Here is a 16,690-nt window from a genome sequence, read left to right as displayed (position 1 = left end):
CAGAGCATAATGAAGCCGTTACCAGTTTGTCTCTGTCCCGTAGTATAGGTGTCAAGGAGCTGTTCCCCTAGTAGAAGTCGGTTTCGCGCCCCCCCCCCCCCCCCCCATCGGCATGATGAAAAAGATATCGGGATTCATCAAATCATGCAACGCTGTGCCTCTGAGTCAACGTCCAGTGCCGTAGTTCCTGATGTCGTGGTGTTAACATTGGCACATGCAAGGGTCGTCGGCTGCGGAGGTCCATTGTTTGCAGTGTTTGGTGCTATATGTGTTCAGACACATTTGTATTCTGCCCAATATTAAAATCAGATGTTAGTTCCGGACCAATTCGCCACCTGCCCTGTTTTACCAGGCTGCCCAGCCTACAACGTCCGACATCTGTTGTAAGGGGTGACTGCCCAATCCCAAGACGTCTGCACGTGATATCACCTTGGTTTCGCCACGTGTTGAAAACACTCACCACATCATTCCTCGAACACCCAACAAGTCGTGCAGTTCCCGAAATGCTTATGCCGAACCTCTGGGCCATCCCAACCTGCTCTTGATCAAACTCAGATAGAGCACACGTCTTCCCCAGTGTACACACGGTCAGCACGCTCACTGATAGTATACGCACGGTGTGTGTGTGTGTGTGTGTGTGTGTGTCTGACCAGCAGTTATTCTTCGTCAGATGACTTTGCTATCATCTGGACGGACTTATATCGATAGTAGATCGGTGGTCATAATGTTCTGGCTAATCAGTGTATGTCCCACTGAAATTACTTTGCAATCACATAACGTAGACACAGGCAGTGGTTAGAAAATGAATGTCTCGTTCGAAAGCCGGCACTATTGACGAATATATAGGGAACTCTGACAGGAAGCTAAGTAAAAAATCACTGTGGTGGCTGTCATTGCGAGAACAGCCGAGCATAGCGTCGCTGTCCCAATCTTCCACTGCAGTCAGTGAATCTGTTGTGTATGACTGAGAGGTAGGCTACAGAGTGGTGCAGCAACTGTCGTCGTAAGAAAGCTGGACGTGAGTAGAAATGATCAGCAAACAAGTAAAACACAGAAGATTTACTTAACTTGTAAAATGGTTCAAATGATTTGAAACTTCCTGGCAGATTAAAACTGTATGCCCGACCGAGACTCGAACTCGGGACCTTTGCCTCTCATTCTGGTTCAAATGGCTCTAAGCACTATGGGACTTAAAATGTGAGGTCATCAGTCCCTAGACTTAAATCTACTTTAAACCTAAGTAGCCTAAGGAAGTCACACACATCCATGCCGAGGCAGGATTATAACCTGCGATCGTAGCAGCAGCACGGTTCCGGACTGAAGCACCTAGAACCGCTCGGCCACAGCGGCCGGCTACTTAACTTGTATTTCTTCAACAATACGAAAACCCATTTCAGATAATAGAGCAAGAAATAGACTGAAGGTCATCACTGTCAAGAAGGCTGAGTCTCTCTGAACAAAAGCACCAAGTACGGTGTCGGAGCTGTGACTAGGCACCATGTGTGTAGCAACACATAGTGAAGAGGCCCCAAGGGCGAGTGGCCCATCTGGCTGCCGCTGGCCATCCTAGATTGTGGCGGTAGAGGGCACCCTTGGTACCGAGCCACTGGAGGTGTGGCTCAGCAGGCGTGCTCGATTGGGTCCGCTGGATCCAGCACAACCGCCGTCGGTGTATGACGGAGACTTGAAATTCCATTGCCAACTTTCTGACACTCATGGGATGGTACTGAAACATGATGCCACAGAGCCCATACACGAGAAGCATGTCGGTCAATTAGGATGTGGGTCAACTCTTCATCGGTAAATCTATCCATACTGCTGTGTAATATAGTTAAGAGACAATGGTATTATTTCCACATTAATTAGTTGATTACAAGTGCAGCAAGTTTCAAAGTCACAAGAAATTATTACTGAACTCGCACGTAGCAAGCACAGGAGAGTGGAGTACATTACTTTTTGTAAGTTGTGAAGGCTATCATGGCTGTAGTCTTTTATCACAAAGGTGTAGTGGGTATAGATGCAAAGCAGGTGCCACTAAGTGGATAAAATCAACATCTCCGCTGCAGTTGCAATGGATTACTAATGTAGAAAATGGTTTATCTGTTTTCGTGGTTTGATTTATACTTTGTCACGATCACTGTAATGAACATGGCATAGCGTCCCAGTTATAAATTGTCCAGCCCAGGCCAGTAGTAACACACAGCCGGGAGAACGAGCTCTACATTCGAATTTTTACAGCACAGCACATCGATGACGGCAGGACACTTGATAGACTCAGGTAAGAAGATAAAATTCAAAGAGAATTGTTTGTTTGCCAAGCAGCCAGTGAGGTCGAAGCGCAAGACCAGGTAGACCAGTGAAATACCAAAACATCTTAACAACATGAATAGAGAAGAGGGATGGAGGGTTACGCCATTCTGTTCACCAGCCATCAGAGCCCAAAGGTCGCACTGGCAACTTGAGGCGCGAGTGGTAAAGGCAAGAAACTACCACTGTGCATTCGAGGCCCTGCACGAGGAAAACAGCGCTCAAAGGAAAGAACACCCCATGGCCGACGACTTAACAATCATCGCTCTTATTGGATGGGGCAATAGCAAGCAGTAGACTCCTATCCACCACAGGGAACCAGTCTAATGCATCTCCCGCGCCTTTCACCATAGCAAGACATTCAGAGTAACAGTTCTTTTTAACTGTGAGGTTATTCCATGGCAAGTAGAGGGGTCGTCACGAAATAGAAGTGGATCCTTGGCAACGCAGTAGGAAGAGGATCTCAAACTACTGAAGTCTTTGCTGTTACAAGGCACCCTGCTCACTCGCATCAGTTATGCAGATTCGTCCCTGGGCCATATTGTGTTAGGTCACAGCTATGGTAGAAACAGATGGCAACCAAAATTAGCAACATTTGCAATGATTTATTGACAGAAGTTTTACGATACTTGATTGAAGTATGAAAAGAGGGACAATATACAGGGTAATTCCAAAAGAAATTTACGACTTTACTTATAAGCAGAATTTTATTGAGAAGGCTTATACAGATAGTGGTGTCATCTTGTAGTACCCATACTCTCACTTTCACTTTAACTTCTACTTTGGCTGAATGTGCCTGCCATCGGTCATACAGCAAACGTCCCATACGACTTCTGTTTCTTGCCACACTTTATTCGGCACATATCGCGTCAATTCTGCAATGTCGTCTGTAAGGCTTCAGGTGCCTTCGTTTTCGTAAATTCTCCAGACTGTTGACTGAGTAACATAAAGCTCTCGCGAGCAGAATACGTTGGTTTCCTGCCACTGCAAACAAAACTCTCTCTCACTCGCTCGACGGCAGCATCAGAAACTCGTGCGCGACCTGCGGATTTGTTTTGACGAATGCTGCAACCAATCTGAAAGAAATTCTGACGGCAAAAGTAAATTGTAGGCCTACGTAGGAGGTTCCTTGTGGTACTAGGTACGAAATTGCTGAACCCTTGTTGTTGGCTTTGTTTCTTCCATTCAAAACTCGCAATGAGCACGGTCAGGTCCTGTGAAGTTTTCCATTTTGATTTTCAACTTTCTGTCGTTCCTAGGGGCAGAATTCAGTACTACAACAGTAAGTGAAAGAAACTCTGTTGCAAGATGCGCCTGAACCACTTGTCCAAGTCGTCTCAATAAAAATCTATATGGAAGTGAAGTAGCACAGAATCACCCTGCAGTTCAGTGTTCACTTGCACCGATCTGTCTTTAAATACTGATATGGTCCTAAATCTAGTGACGATTGGTACCATCACTTGGTAGTGTCCAGTTTGAGCCTTCTTGGCGGCGACTGTAACTGAGTCCTGAGGCACTCGCTTAAGAGACAGTCCTGATGCTATCTGGGGATTGTCTTGAGGTACTAACTGCTGAGCGGGACCGTGCGTCTGCATAAATTCACGATTCGCGGGTGGATGTTCACTATTTCTGTGACTTAAGGCAGATACATAATGCTCTGGCTGTGCCCTCTTGTAATGTTTTGTGGTACTTGGCTGGATGAGGAGAGGGTGGTATGATAGGTGGGTGGCTGGTTTCCTCTCACTACAACACAAAGTGCACACTTGGTTAAAATACACTTTATTACATGAACCAATTGAGTCCTTAACTTCAATGATATTCAGTCTGAATAAATAACATGCACTAATTCTTGAATCTTGTCCGTGTCCGTATCACAACTACACACATTACAAAAAGTTTTGCGTCACCTCGGTTCCGAGAGTTCCGGAACCTGTACAGAAAAATGGAATAGAGATCAACGTAAACATCATTTCCGTCCTTTTTATTGCTCATGAAAACCACAAATTGCATGTTGTACCACCATTTAGGGAGACCTTCAGAGGTGGTGGCCCAGATTGCTGTACGCACCGGTACCTCTAATACGCAGTGGCACCCTTTTACATTGATGCATGCGTGCATTCGTCGTGCCATACTATCCACAAGTTCATCAAGGCACTGTTCCTCCTTAAAGGCGATTCGGCGTAGATCCCTCGGAGTGGTTGGTTGATCACGTCGTCCATAAAGAGCCCTTTTCAATCTATCCCAGGCCTGTGCGATAGGGTTCATGTCTGGAGAACATGCTGGCCACTCTAGTCGAGCGATGTCCTTATCCTGAAGGAAGTCATTCACAAGATGTGCACGATGAACCGCGAATTGTCCATGAAGACGAATGCCGCGCCAGTATGCTGCCGATATGGTTGCACTGTTAGTCGGAGGATGGTATTCATATACCGTACAGCCGTTACGGCGCCTTCCATGACCACCAACAGCGTACGTCGGCCCCACCCCAAAGTAGCAGGGAACCTCCACCTTGCTGCAATCGCTGGACAGTGTGTCTAAGGCAATCAGCCTGAACAGGTTGCCTCCAAACACGTCTCCGACGATGGTCTGGTTGAAGGCATGTGGGTCGGCCGGTGTGGCCGAGCGGTTCTAGGCGCTAGAGTCGCAGGTTCGAATCCTGCCTCGGGCATGGATGTGTGTGATGTCCTTAGGTTAGTTAAGTTTAAGTAGTTCTAAGTTCTAGGGGACTGATGACCACAGCAGTTAAGTCCCATAGTGCTCAGAGCCATTTGAACCATTTGAAGGCACATGCGACACTCATCGTTGAAGTGAACATTATACAATCCTGAGCGGTCCATTCGGCATGTTGTTGGACCCATCTGTACCGCGCTGCATGGTGTCGTGGTTGCAAAGATGGACCTCGCCATGGACGTCGGGAGTGATGTTGCACATCAAGTGACAATTATCACTGTGGAAGACTGGAGCCCGTGCGACGTACTGAGGTGCAATGCGAACTGAGTCCCGATGCGAAGTACTGAGGTACTGAGATTGAGAGACTGGGACAGCTCGGTCGGTGGCATGTTGCCCATGGAACGTTATCGGCGCGTGGCCTGTGGGCAGTCTTGGTCTTCTCTTGTCATAGGCGCGCTTAGGTCAGCCCCTGCTATACAATGTTTCATATTGCCGACCATTGTGCTGGCGAAGGTGTATGCCATCATACGTAACACTGTCATTGTCGAATGCACCCTGTCTGGAGTCTAACCTTAAGTTGCGTCTGAGTGGTAGGCAGCTGGGCGCTGTTCTATGTAGGCTGTGCCCCGTGTCTTCCAGAGAACACGGCAGGTACACAGCACATGTCGAGCAAGTCATCGACTGCGTGCCCCAGGAGGAATCGTTAATATTCAGGGATATGACAGGAATGGTTATTCGAAGTAAAAAGGTCTATGGAACATGGGCTGTAAAGAGCACGCCTAAAATGATACGAGCACGTGTTCTGTGGAAGAGATGTATTTACTGTAGTGAAGATAAACAAGTGCTCATAGATCTTAATATACGCATTTTAGAACGCATGTTTACTAGACCTTTCTGCTTCGAATGACTGTTCATGTAATATCCCTTAAAAATGACCGTGCCCGATGGACACCCTGCATACATAAACAAATACACTGTATACACTAGGCTTTCGGACATATTGTTCAAGAATTAAATCAATTTCTTCTAGAAACTCAGAAAATATCCTGAGCTCAAACATATTGAGGTATCTCGAATAGAACGACGTCCTCTGTGTCAATCAGCATTGATTTCAAAACTACGCCTCATGTGAAACGTAATTCGCACCTTCGTCACATGACATCCTGAAACCCAAGGATCAAGGTAGTCAGGTAGATGCAGTAGTTCTCGATTTCCGAAATCGTTTGACTCCGTGCCACATCTAGACTTGTTATCAGAAGTTGAATCGAATGGGCTGTAATACGAAATTTGTGACTGGATTTAATATTTCTTGGTAGCGAGGATGCAACAAGTTACCTTGAATGGAGAGTCATCGACAGATATAGAAGTAACTTCGTGTGTACTCCAGACAAATGTCTTGGGAAAAATGTTAAAAGTAATCGCAGACTTTTTGCGGATGATGTAGTTAACTGTAATGAAGTACTGTCTGAACGAAGCTGCATAAATATTCAGTCAGATCTTGATAATATTTCAAACTGTTGCAAAGATTGGCAACTTGCTTTGTAAGTTCTAAAATGTAAAATTATGCACTTAACAAAACGAAAAAACGTAGTGTCCTATGGCTATAAACCAATGAGTCACATTTGGAATCGGCCAGCTCATACAAATACCTGGGTGTAACATTTTGTAGAGATATGAAATGGAATGATCACATAGGATCGTCGTGCTAAAGCTGGTGGTAGGCTTCGGTTTATTGGTGGAACGGAAGGGAAGTGCAATCAACCCAAAAAGGAGATTGGTTTCAAGTCACTCATGCGACCCATTCTAGAGTATTGCTCAATTGTGTGGCATCCATACCAGATAGGACTAACAGGGGATATTGAATGTATACAGAGAAGGGAAGCACGAATGGTCACAGACTTGTTTCACCCGCGGGAGAGTGTCACAGAGACGGTGAAGGAACTGAACTGGCAGACTCTTGAAGATAGACGCAAAATATACCGAGAAAGTCTGTTAACAAATTTTCAAGAACTGGCTTTAAAAGTTGTTTCTAGGAATGTATTACAACACACTACTTATCGCTCTCATTGGGATCGTGAGGACAAGATTAGATTAGTTATAGCACACAGAGAGGCATTTAAACCACCCTCTTCACAGTGGTACATAGAGCATAGATATAGATGTAGACCTCGCAGTTTTGATCGACATTTCTGGGAACTTTCCCTCGATTGTAAGGCAAATGCCGGAACTGGAAATCCGCACACAAATAGTTTCAGTTGGGCCTCCCTCTTTCCCGTTGTCAGCTTCATGGTATTCAGCTGAAAAGCCCCCGTCCTTGAAGTGGCTATAGGACACCATTTCTGCATTAGTAGACGGAGAGGATAGTCACTGAAACCGTGACCCTAACGTGGGGTTTTGTCCACTTAGTGACGTTTATTTCTTTAATCGAAGCGGCTCGTACCTGGAAAACAGTTATGTCAATATTATTTTTTTAGTGTCTCTTCCTGTAATACAGAAACGATACGTTTCAAGATGTAATTTCTCATTCAGAGCAATACGTGCTTGGCCTCACTACAGGTATTGGAGACGCGTACAGAAATTTAGAAACTAGTTGTAGAAATAATTTAGAGATAGAAAAATGTGGTGTACGTATCCTTCAATTTCTCCTGTGTCCCTGGCCGTGTCACCTAATTTTATATGAATTAAAAAGTAAGATAAAATCATTAGGTTTGTGCTGTGCTATTTACATTTGTATCTCGCGCTAGCACCCGCCCTTGCCACCTGCAGACAGACAGCGCCCTGTGCGGAGGTTCGGCGTGAGCGGCGCTGAGCGGGCGCGGGGTCGCTGACTGTGGTTCTCAGATGTCTGGCCGCGGTGCGGGTCCTTGACCCCTAATTGACCTCGCAGACCAGGGCGGCTCTACTGTCGCTGACACATTTTCCCTGTGGGAGACATGTGGAGGCATCGGAAACTGCACCGTATTTGTGGTGTTGCACTGACCGACTGTTCGGCTACGAATCCACGTTTCACATTAAAACTGCACCAAGCCGCGGCCCAACATCCAAATTTTTCAGTGCTTCGACAACGCTCTACTAGACTTACTGAGTGTGATATCGTAAAAATATGCTCAGCAACATACTGGGTTGTATTAATGTGCAGCTATTCGTGAAGGTCCAGTGTGGGCTGTGAATATCGTATGGCAACGAAACTTGGTAGATATGCTAATGCGTTAATGTGGAACCGATTTATGCAAGAAAAAATTAGTTCCAGTTTTGGCCACCAGGTGCAAATCTGACGCTGTGCAGTTCTCTGTATGACGGCATGACATCCACGCCGGCTTTTGACAAGCCGTAACATGAATGTTTTTGGCATAGTTATCGAGAAGAGAGGTCCCGTGCGCTGTTAATGAAGCGTTTTTATGTGAATGGCAGTAATAACAGTACTGCATTGACGAAGTATCATTGACTGAAAGGTCTGAGGAGAGTCACAATGTCGTTTAATGGCTTAAAGGAGATGATATTGAAATACGAAAACACGGGTCAGCTTCACGTGGCACGTGGAAGAGGAAAGCGTCCTATGCCGGTGCAAATTGTTGACAAGGTTGCTCTTGCTGTAACTGACCAAGCCGCACATACGCCAGGTAGTGCTAAGGCTCATGTAATGTCACGAGAATTGCCCGTCCCACGGTCAACAGTACAGTAAGTTTTGCGGTCTATTTTACACTGGTACCCGTACGAGATCCAGACGGTGCAGCAAATGAAGCCTGAACGTTCTTTACTCTTCGTTTTCTGGCACGGATCGAAGTTGATGACATCCGGCCAGGCAATATTCTTTGAAGTGACGAGGCATATTTTACATTACAGGTTGCAGCGAATACACAGAACTGTCGAATTTGGGGTGCAGTTAAACTACCTGATGTGCACGAAGAGCCATTGCATTTGGTGTATGTGACTCTGTGTTGTGGATTCATAAGCACGTTTGTTCGCAGTCCATTCTTCTTTCAATATGATACCCCCAGAGGGCCTGGCAGTAGTACCCTGACGTTTGCACGTTATCCAGACCACCTTGTACAGCATGTGATTCCTGCTTTTGAGTAGCGCAGTTGCGTAGAAACCATTGTTTTCATGCAATATGGGACAACACCTCACGACGTTCGCATCGTGAAAAATTTGCTAAATGCATCCTCAAAAATGGTTGGTTCAAATGGCTTTAAGCACTGTGGGACTTAACTTCTGAAGTCATCAGTCCCCTAGAACTTAGAACTACTTAAACCTAACTAACCTAAGGACATCACACACATCCATGCCCAAGGCAGGATTCGAACCTGCGACTGTAGCAGTCGCGCGGTTCCGGACTGAAGCGCCTAGAACCGCTCGGCCACCGCGGCCGGTAATGTTATCTCCATAAATTTTCCAGATACATGGCCTGCAAGATCACCTGATCTGAATCCATGTGACTTTTCACTGTGGGGATATCTAAAAGAAAGCGTTTATCATGGATACGTTTGGTCTCTACCTGATCTGAAGGCCAGGGTACGGAAACACGTTGCTCAGATTCCATCGGAACTGCTGCGACCAACTGCTGATCACGTTGTTTTACGCATGCAGCATCTCGTCGGTGTCTCCAGTGCTTATATTCAACAAATTGTTTATCGGTGATTTATCATAAAATCAACGTTATACCTTTTTCACTTGTTTGACCTTTCTGCCCACATCCCTTTCCTAATCCATTAACATGTGGAAACATTTCTATACATATTTGTTGCACTCACAGCGCCAGATTTGCACCTGGCGGCCAAAATCGGAACTAATTGTTTTCCAGAGTAAATCGGTTCGGTATTGACGCATTACAATGTTTACGAATTTAGCTGCCATTTGATAATTTCAGCCCACACTGGACCCCTGCGATTATTTCAATTATAATTATGACTCACTCCGTCGGAGGTTCGAGTCCTCCCTCGGGCATGGGTGTGTGTGTTGTCCTTAGCGTAAGTTAGTTTAAGTTAGGTTAAGTAGTGCGTAAGCTTAGGGACCGATGACCTCAGCAGTTTTGTCCCATAGGACCTTACCACAAAAATTAAATTATGACTGCCCAGTATGTTTTGTTGCAAATATCGGTTCTTTGGCCCAGTGGGATTCCTTTATTATTAGTAGTAGTATCGGTATTTTTTTTATGCTGTTAACCCCACTTAAAACAGCACAAAGAACTTATAAACACTGTTTGGTCTTCCATACTACAAGGCAGAATTTCCGCTGGAATGTGCCGGAACGACGTTCCAATACCTCCCACACAATTGTTTTAACTCACTGGAGCAAGTCGGCACCGGAAATTTAAAATGCTAGACATGTATTAAATCATAGTGTACATATAAATTTGCCAGTGATAAAACTTACAACTAGAAATACTTTTTTTTTTCAAAATACTGCCTGTAATTCAGGTTTTAAAACTGTAATTTCTTGTATCAGAACAAAAAATTACGCTACTTGATATAAATAACAGGCGTTACAGTCTGAGCCTGTAGCAGTGTCACTTTCCTCGCTAGTTCTGGTCGGTACATATCGGCACAAGTCGGTAGTCTTCGTGACTATGGAGCCATGTTTGCAACTCCTGCCAGCGCAACGTTTCTTGGAGCGACGCCTGCATTTTTGTTAGAGTGAAGCCAACCAGATGACAGACGAACTACGAACGAAGAATATTATTTTCAACATGGAAAACATTTCCAGGTTCACCTCACCGTGAAACTGTATGTTAAATTAGTTAAATACTTTACAATCGTGACTGCTGACACACTCTGTACATAAAGAAGGTGGATTTATTGAGGAATGAATTGCAGAATTGCATACATAATAATATGTTTAAAATATGCAGTAGAAACAGATATTTTAGCAGAAAGCAAAGCTTGCTGCAAATCGATGATACAGCCACATACTTTTCATTGCATGCATTTATTTTTTGCAACTTGTGGTTCACAGTAGCTCTGCTGGGTGGCGCTATTGTTTCAGAGCATCTACGCCCTGAACTGTGTATTTGGTTCACCATTGCTCTGAAAGATGGCATTGTTCACTCAGAGCATCTAGCATGTGCTGCATCCTGCAGACTGAATATTGACCTATGGATTTGGTCCCCAATTGCTCTGACGGATTACTGACATTCTAAACCCAACTATCATACAACAGGGATTTGCATTTTTCTGAACTCGGTTCACTTTTGCTTTGACCTCCTCCCAAAAATCCGTGAAGTAGCTGAAAAGACAACGACGGGAATTTTTCCGAAGTGAATTTGATGAGTGAAAGCGGAAAAATCGAATATGTTAAATGAATTTCATCAGTGAATGCGAAAATAATGCAGTAAAGAGTTCTTGGAGCACGTGCGCAGTAAGTTACGCACTGCTGTCTCGACTACCTCTTCATCAGCGTATCTTGAGCCATTGAGAGCTTCTTCTAGTGGGTTAAAAATGCACCCAACTTTCAGCCCCCCTTCAAATACGGTGAGGAAATCCCTCCCTTTCAGTCTCGTACTGTTGCAAGAGCTCCCTGCACACACTCATGCGCCTTTCTTTCGTTTCTTATGTCTATCTTGAACATAAATACGTCATGACAATATTATCGGCTGAACCGATACTAATGTTCATCGTTGCTGCAATATCAAGCACCCTAATACGCCTGTTTTCCCGTATCGACTCCTCAACTCTCGGAATGTTATTCTCCGTGACTGAACAAACAGAGCATCCTGGGCGTGGCGAATGTACAGGACTTGCTACAGCCCGTTCGAGCTTTTCACCATATTGCACTGCCATCCGACGGTGACTTTCGATTGGCTTCAACCCTTCAGCTAACAGAAGTCTAATGACACTCCGCTGCGATACGTTGGTGCTAACCTGCAAGGGTGCCTCCATCTTGTTTCACTGATTCCCAGCATCCGGTTTGAGAGGCGGGCTTGCCAGGCCCATCTGATAATAGTTCTAGGACACCACTAAAAATAACTCAGAATCTTCAAAACTTTGTCGAAATTCTGTATTTTTTATTCAAGTTTTCCGGTTTTTATTGAATGGTCCTTAAATATTATACTGGTCAGCCAGAACATTATCTTGGCACAGATAACAGCGCTGACGCATCGTGGCATGGAACCAATGAAGCCTTGATAGTTCGCTGGATGGAGTTGACTTCACATCTGCACTCACAAATCACCAAATTTACGTAAATTTCGGGGAGGAGCGCGATGTTGTCTGTCGCGACGTTCGATCACATCCCAGATGTGTTCGATCGGGTTCAGGTTTGGCTCAAATGGCTCTGAGCACTATGAGACTTAACATCTGTGGTCATCAGTCCCCTAGAACTTAGAACTACTTAAACCTAACTAACCTAAGGACGTCACACACATCCATGCCCGAGGCAGGATTCGAACCTGCGACCGTAGCAGTCGCGCGGTTCCCGACTGAGCGCCTAGAACCGCTAGACCACCGCGGCCGGCTCAGATTTGGCGAGTTGGAGGGGGGGGGGGGGCAAAACATCTACATCTAAACCTAGATATACATCTACATCTGCATCTACGTGATTACTCTACTATTCACAATAAAGTGCCTGGCAGAGGGTTCAATGAGCCACATTTAAGCTGTCTCTCTACCGTTCCAATCTCGAACGGCGCGCGGTAAAAACGCGCACTTAAATTTTTATGTGCGAGGCCTGATATCTCTTATTTTATCGTGATGATCACTTCTCCGTTTGTAGGTGAGTGCCAGCAGTATGTTTCCGCAATCGGAAGCCGGCGGCAAACACGTGAAGACTATTTACAGAAACGCCTTTCTTTTAATGATTGCCACTCCAATTCACGTATCATGTATGTGGCGCTGTCTCCCCTATTTCGCGATAATACAAAACGAGCTGCCCTTTTTTGAACTTTTTCGATGTCATCCGTCAGTCCCATCTGATGCGGATCCCACACCGCACAGCAGTACTCCAGAATAGCCCGGGCAAGCGTGGTGTAAGCAGTCTCTTTAGTAGACCTGTTGTATCTTCTAAGTGTTCTGCCAATGCTGTAAGGTGTCAGGCAAATCCAACACCTTCCATGAAAACCCTGACATGATAAGCAAATCCAGTAGTATGTCACATAGCTCCGAATAAATCGTGACATTAAATTAACCAAAGTAATACGAGTAACGAGTGAGCAAATGGAATACTACAGACTAACACAAGAATGCCTAAATGCATGTCATACCTTCCCACCGTGAGACAGACGCAGTTCCGAGGGGAGAAACGAGAACAGAAGCCGAGAGCAGAACCGTGTTAAGCTGGAAGGCCCTACGATAAGGGACGGACACCCACGTCGCCAGCTAACCGCTAGGACCACCCCCAGCCCATGTTAAAAGCTAGAGCCCTCCAAAAGAACAGTACAGATCTTACGATAACACTAAAAGGACCACCCCAGCCGCAAGTTTTAGCGTGAGACTTTTTCACGTCTCTGTTACGTCAGGACCACCCCACCACCCCCCAACTCATGTTAAAAGATAGAGCCCTCCAGAAGAACAGTATAGATCTTACGATAACACTAAAAGGACCACACCAGCTGCAAGTTTTAGCGTGAGACTTTTTCGCGTCTCTGTTACGTTGCAAACTTTAAAAACATTGCCCCACCACGAAAAGTATAACGCTTCTCACTGGATAGACAGAATTTTTGTAGGCGGAGTTTAAGGCTAACATTGAGACCCTGATTGGTCAGATGAAAACACAGCCAGATAGTTTTTTTAATCCAACTTCGGTAAATTGTTGTAAGGAGAAGTTAGGATAGAGTTGCTTCCGAGACGGCGAGGTGAGCGGAGCTGTGCTGCCCGCTGCCCCCTGACGAACACCGACAAGGTAATGAACGCACGCGATGCCGCGTAACAGCGCATAAAGCTTCACTCAGAACTGCAGAAGTCTCATCTGTTACACCTCTTTTTGCGTAATACTAGTGTCGATCGTCAATTAAAGCTCATGGTGTTCACATTTGCCACTTGAAGTAAAAATCTGAAACACGATGATTTTTCTGTTATATAGTTATTGAGAAGCCACATCAGCCACTGTAATTTACAAGTTAGATAAGTAATTGAAGATAATTTAGGGTCACTTTAGACCATTTTGATAGTTTTCTCTTTTGTGAAACTTAACTTAAACCTAGATTATAGATGTGATATGGCATAGGTCACCCTTTGATCCATTGTAGAACTTGGAAACCCATTCAGGGAATATTCGTTCACATTTTTGTTGAACGCAGTTGGTTTTTACCATTTTGTATTAAAACATTTCCTTTTATCAATAGTGCAATTTATAAACAATGTTTTGTGAATAGAATAAAATTTCCAATGGTAAACTTAACTGCTTTTTCGACGTTATTTTACCAGCTAACTAAAAATAGGAAAGCCTTGAACCCCTTCCACTAAATTTAGTTAGTATTAAGATTCTTTTACAGGGAGTGCAGTGGAGCTGACGCTGAAATCATTAAGTATTTGGTTATATCATCGCTAGTCTCACTGAACTCTTCTGAAATCTACATGTCATGTGTGGTCTGGCGTCTCCTTACCAGCAACAGGTCCTAGGTTCAAACTAGTCAATTCCCTAAAAAAACACGCTAAGAGCGTCGTTGCGCGAAAGTGGTAGGGAGACACGATATAGAACAAACAGACACCACGCAGAATGTTAGAATGCATCGCAGTCTTTGGTTTGCTCTACCCACAACATTATCTATGCGATCGTTCCAATTTCGGTTATTTGTAATTGTAATCCCTAAGTATTTAGTTGAATTAACAGCCTTCAGGTTTGTGTGACTTATCACGTAATCGAAATTTAGCAGATTTATTTTAGTACTTAAATAAATAAGTTCACACTTTTCTTTATTCAGGGTCAATTGCCACTTTTCGCACCATGCAGATACCTTATATAAATCATTTTGCAAGTCGTTTATGTCATCTGATGACTTTACAAGACGGTAAATGACAGCCTCATCTGCAAAAACTCTAAGAGGGCTACTGAGATAGTGTCCTATGTCGTTAATATTGATAGGGCCTATAACACTTACTTGGGGAACGCCAGATAACTGGAACTCGCTGTTGTATTCCTCGATCCACTCTATCACACTCCTGGTCTTGTGACACGGCGCATTATCTTGTTGAAAAATGCCACTACCATCGGGAAACATGACGTTGTCTGCAACCCAACGTGCGATACTCCTTGGCCGTCAAGGTGGCTTGCAAGAGCTCCACTGGAGGTGTGGATAGCCACGTGAATGTTCCTCAGAGCATGATGGAGCCGCCGCCAGCTTGTCTCCGTCCCACAGTACGGGTTCATGATGAATAACGTGTCAGGATTCAACAGACCATGCACCTCTCTGTCACTGCGCAAACGTCCAGTGCTGATAGTCACGTTCCCATTTCTGTCGTAGCTGCCGATGTTGAGGTGTTAACATTGGCACATGCATTGGTCGTCGGCTGCGGAGGCCCATTGTTAGGAGGGTTCACGGCGGTGCACTGTGTGTTCACACACATTTGGACTCTGCCATATCACTGAAGTATGATAGTTCCGCTACAGTTCACCGCCTATCCCTTTTACCAGTCTGCCCAGCCTACGACGTCCGACAGATGTCATGAGGGCTGGCCGGCCAACTCCACGTCTGGGTGTGTGTTCACCTTGGTTTCGCCACATGCTGAAGACACTCCTCGAACACGCGGCAAGTTGTGCCGACCCTCTGGGCTGTCACAGGCTGCTCTCGGTCAAACTCAGATAGATCTCGCACCTTCCCCATTCTGCACACGGACAGCGTGCTCACTGATACTACATGCACGGTGCGCGTGTCTGACTAGCAGTCATTGCATGCCAGGTGACTGCTATCGCCCGGACGGATTCATATCGATGATAGATTGGTGGTCATAATGTTCTGGCTGATGAGTGTGTGGACACCTTTAGGCGACTGGCAGGGATACCGTGTGCAGGGCTGTTTCTGTTGGAGTTGACTACCTCCGCTTCCCCCTGTCACCCTCTGTAAAGAGGAACAAAAGATGTGGAGAGTTTGACCGTCAGAAGACGTATTAGCAGGACCGAATGGTGAGCACGAGGTGTGTGGCGCAGGTGACGCAGACGCCGGCGGGCGAGGCGTACTCGCGCGTGTACATTGGCGGGCCGCTCAAGTCGTCGCTGCGGTCGCCGCGGCGCGTGCAGTTCCCGGCCCCGGGCGCCGAGGCCACGGCCACGCGGCCACCGTCGCCGCCGCCGCCGCCCTCCAGCAGCTCCGACGACGGGTCGCCGTCGCCGCCGCAGAGGGACCGCGACGACAGCCCGCCGCCCAGTCGCAGCCGCAGCCGCAGCCCTGGGCCCCTAGCTGCAGCTGCAGCTGGAGCTGGAGGCGCGCCCTCCGCAGACGCCTCGCTGCAGCTGCCTGCCTTGGGGCCAGCCGTCCCTTTGCAGCAGCGACAGCGCACCCTGCAGGTATCTATCTTGTTGTTGTTGTTGTGGTCTTCAGACCAGAGACTGGTTTGGTGCAGCTCTCCATGCTACTCTATCCTATGCAAGCTTCTTCATCTCCCAGTACCTACTGCAACCTACATCCTTCTGCATCTGTTTAGTGTATTCATCTGTTGGTCTTCCTCTACGATTTTTACCCTCCACGCTGCCCTCCAATGCTAAATTTGTGATCCCTTGATGCCTCAGAACGTGTCCTACCAACCGGTCCCTTCTTGTTTTCAAGTTGTGCCACAAGCTCCTCTTC

At 45.9% G+C, this 16,690-nt stretch overlaps 2 protein-coding genes across 2 annotated transcripts in view; both read left to right on the top strand.

The window, feature by feature from the left end:
- LOC126456146 (uncharacterized) overlaps positions 1-16,017 on the top strand; it is a 172,209-nt gene extending 156,192 nt beyond the window's left edge. Inside the window, exon 4 of the mRNA XM_050091900.1 lies at positions 15,892-16,017. Within this exon, the coding sequence (XP_049947857.1) occupies positions 15,892-16,017 (126 nt within the window). The remainder of the gene's footprint in view (positions 1-15,891) is intronic.
- A 245-nt stretch (positions 16,018-16,262) lies between these two features.
- Positions 16,263-16,690, top strand: part of LOC126456145 (uncharacterized) — a 42,975-nt gene continuing 42,547 nt past the window's right edge. Inside the window, exon 1 of the mRNA XM_050091899.1 lies at positions 16,263-16,410. The gene's annotated coding sequence lies outside the window, so the exon portion shown is untranslated. The remainder of the gene's footprint in view (positions 16,411-16,690) is intronic.

The sequence above is a fragment of the Schistocerca serialis genome, chromosome 2 (assembly GCF_023864345.2).
Source record: "Schistocerca serialis cubense isolate TAMUIC-IGC-003099 chromosome 2, iqSchSeri2.2, whole genome shotgun sequence".
NCBI lineage: Eukaryota > Metazoa > Arthropoda > Insecta > Orthoptera > Acrididae > Schistocerca > Schistocerca serialis.
Note: the sequence above shows the minus strand (reverse complement) of the source record. Positions and strands in the feature narration are given on the sequence as shown.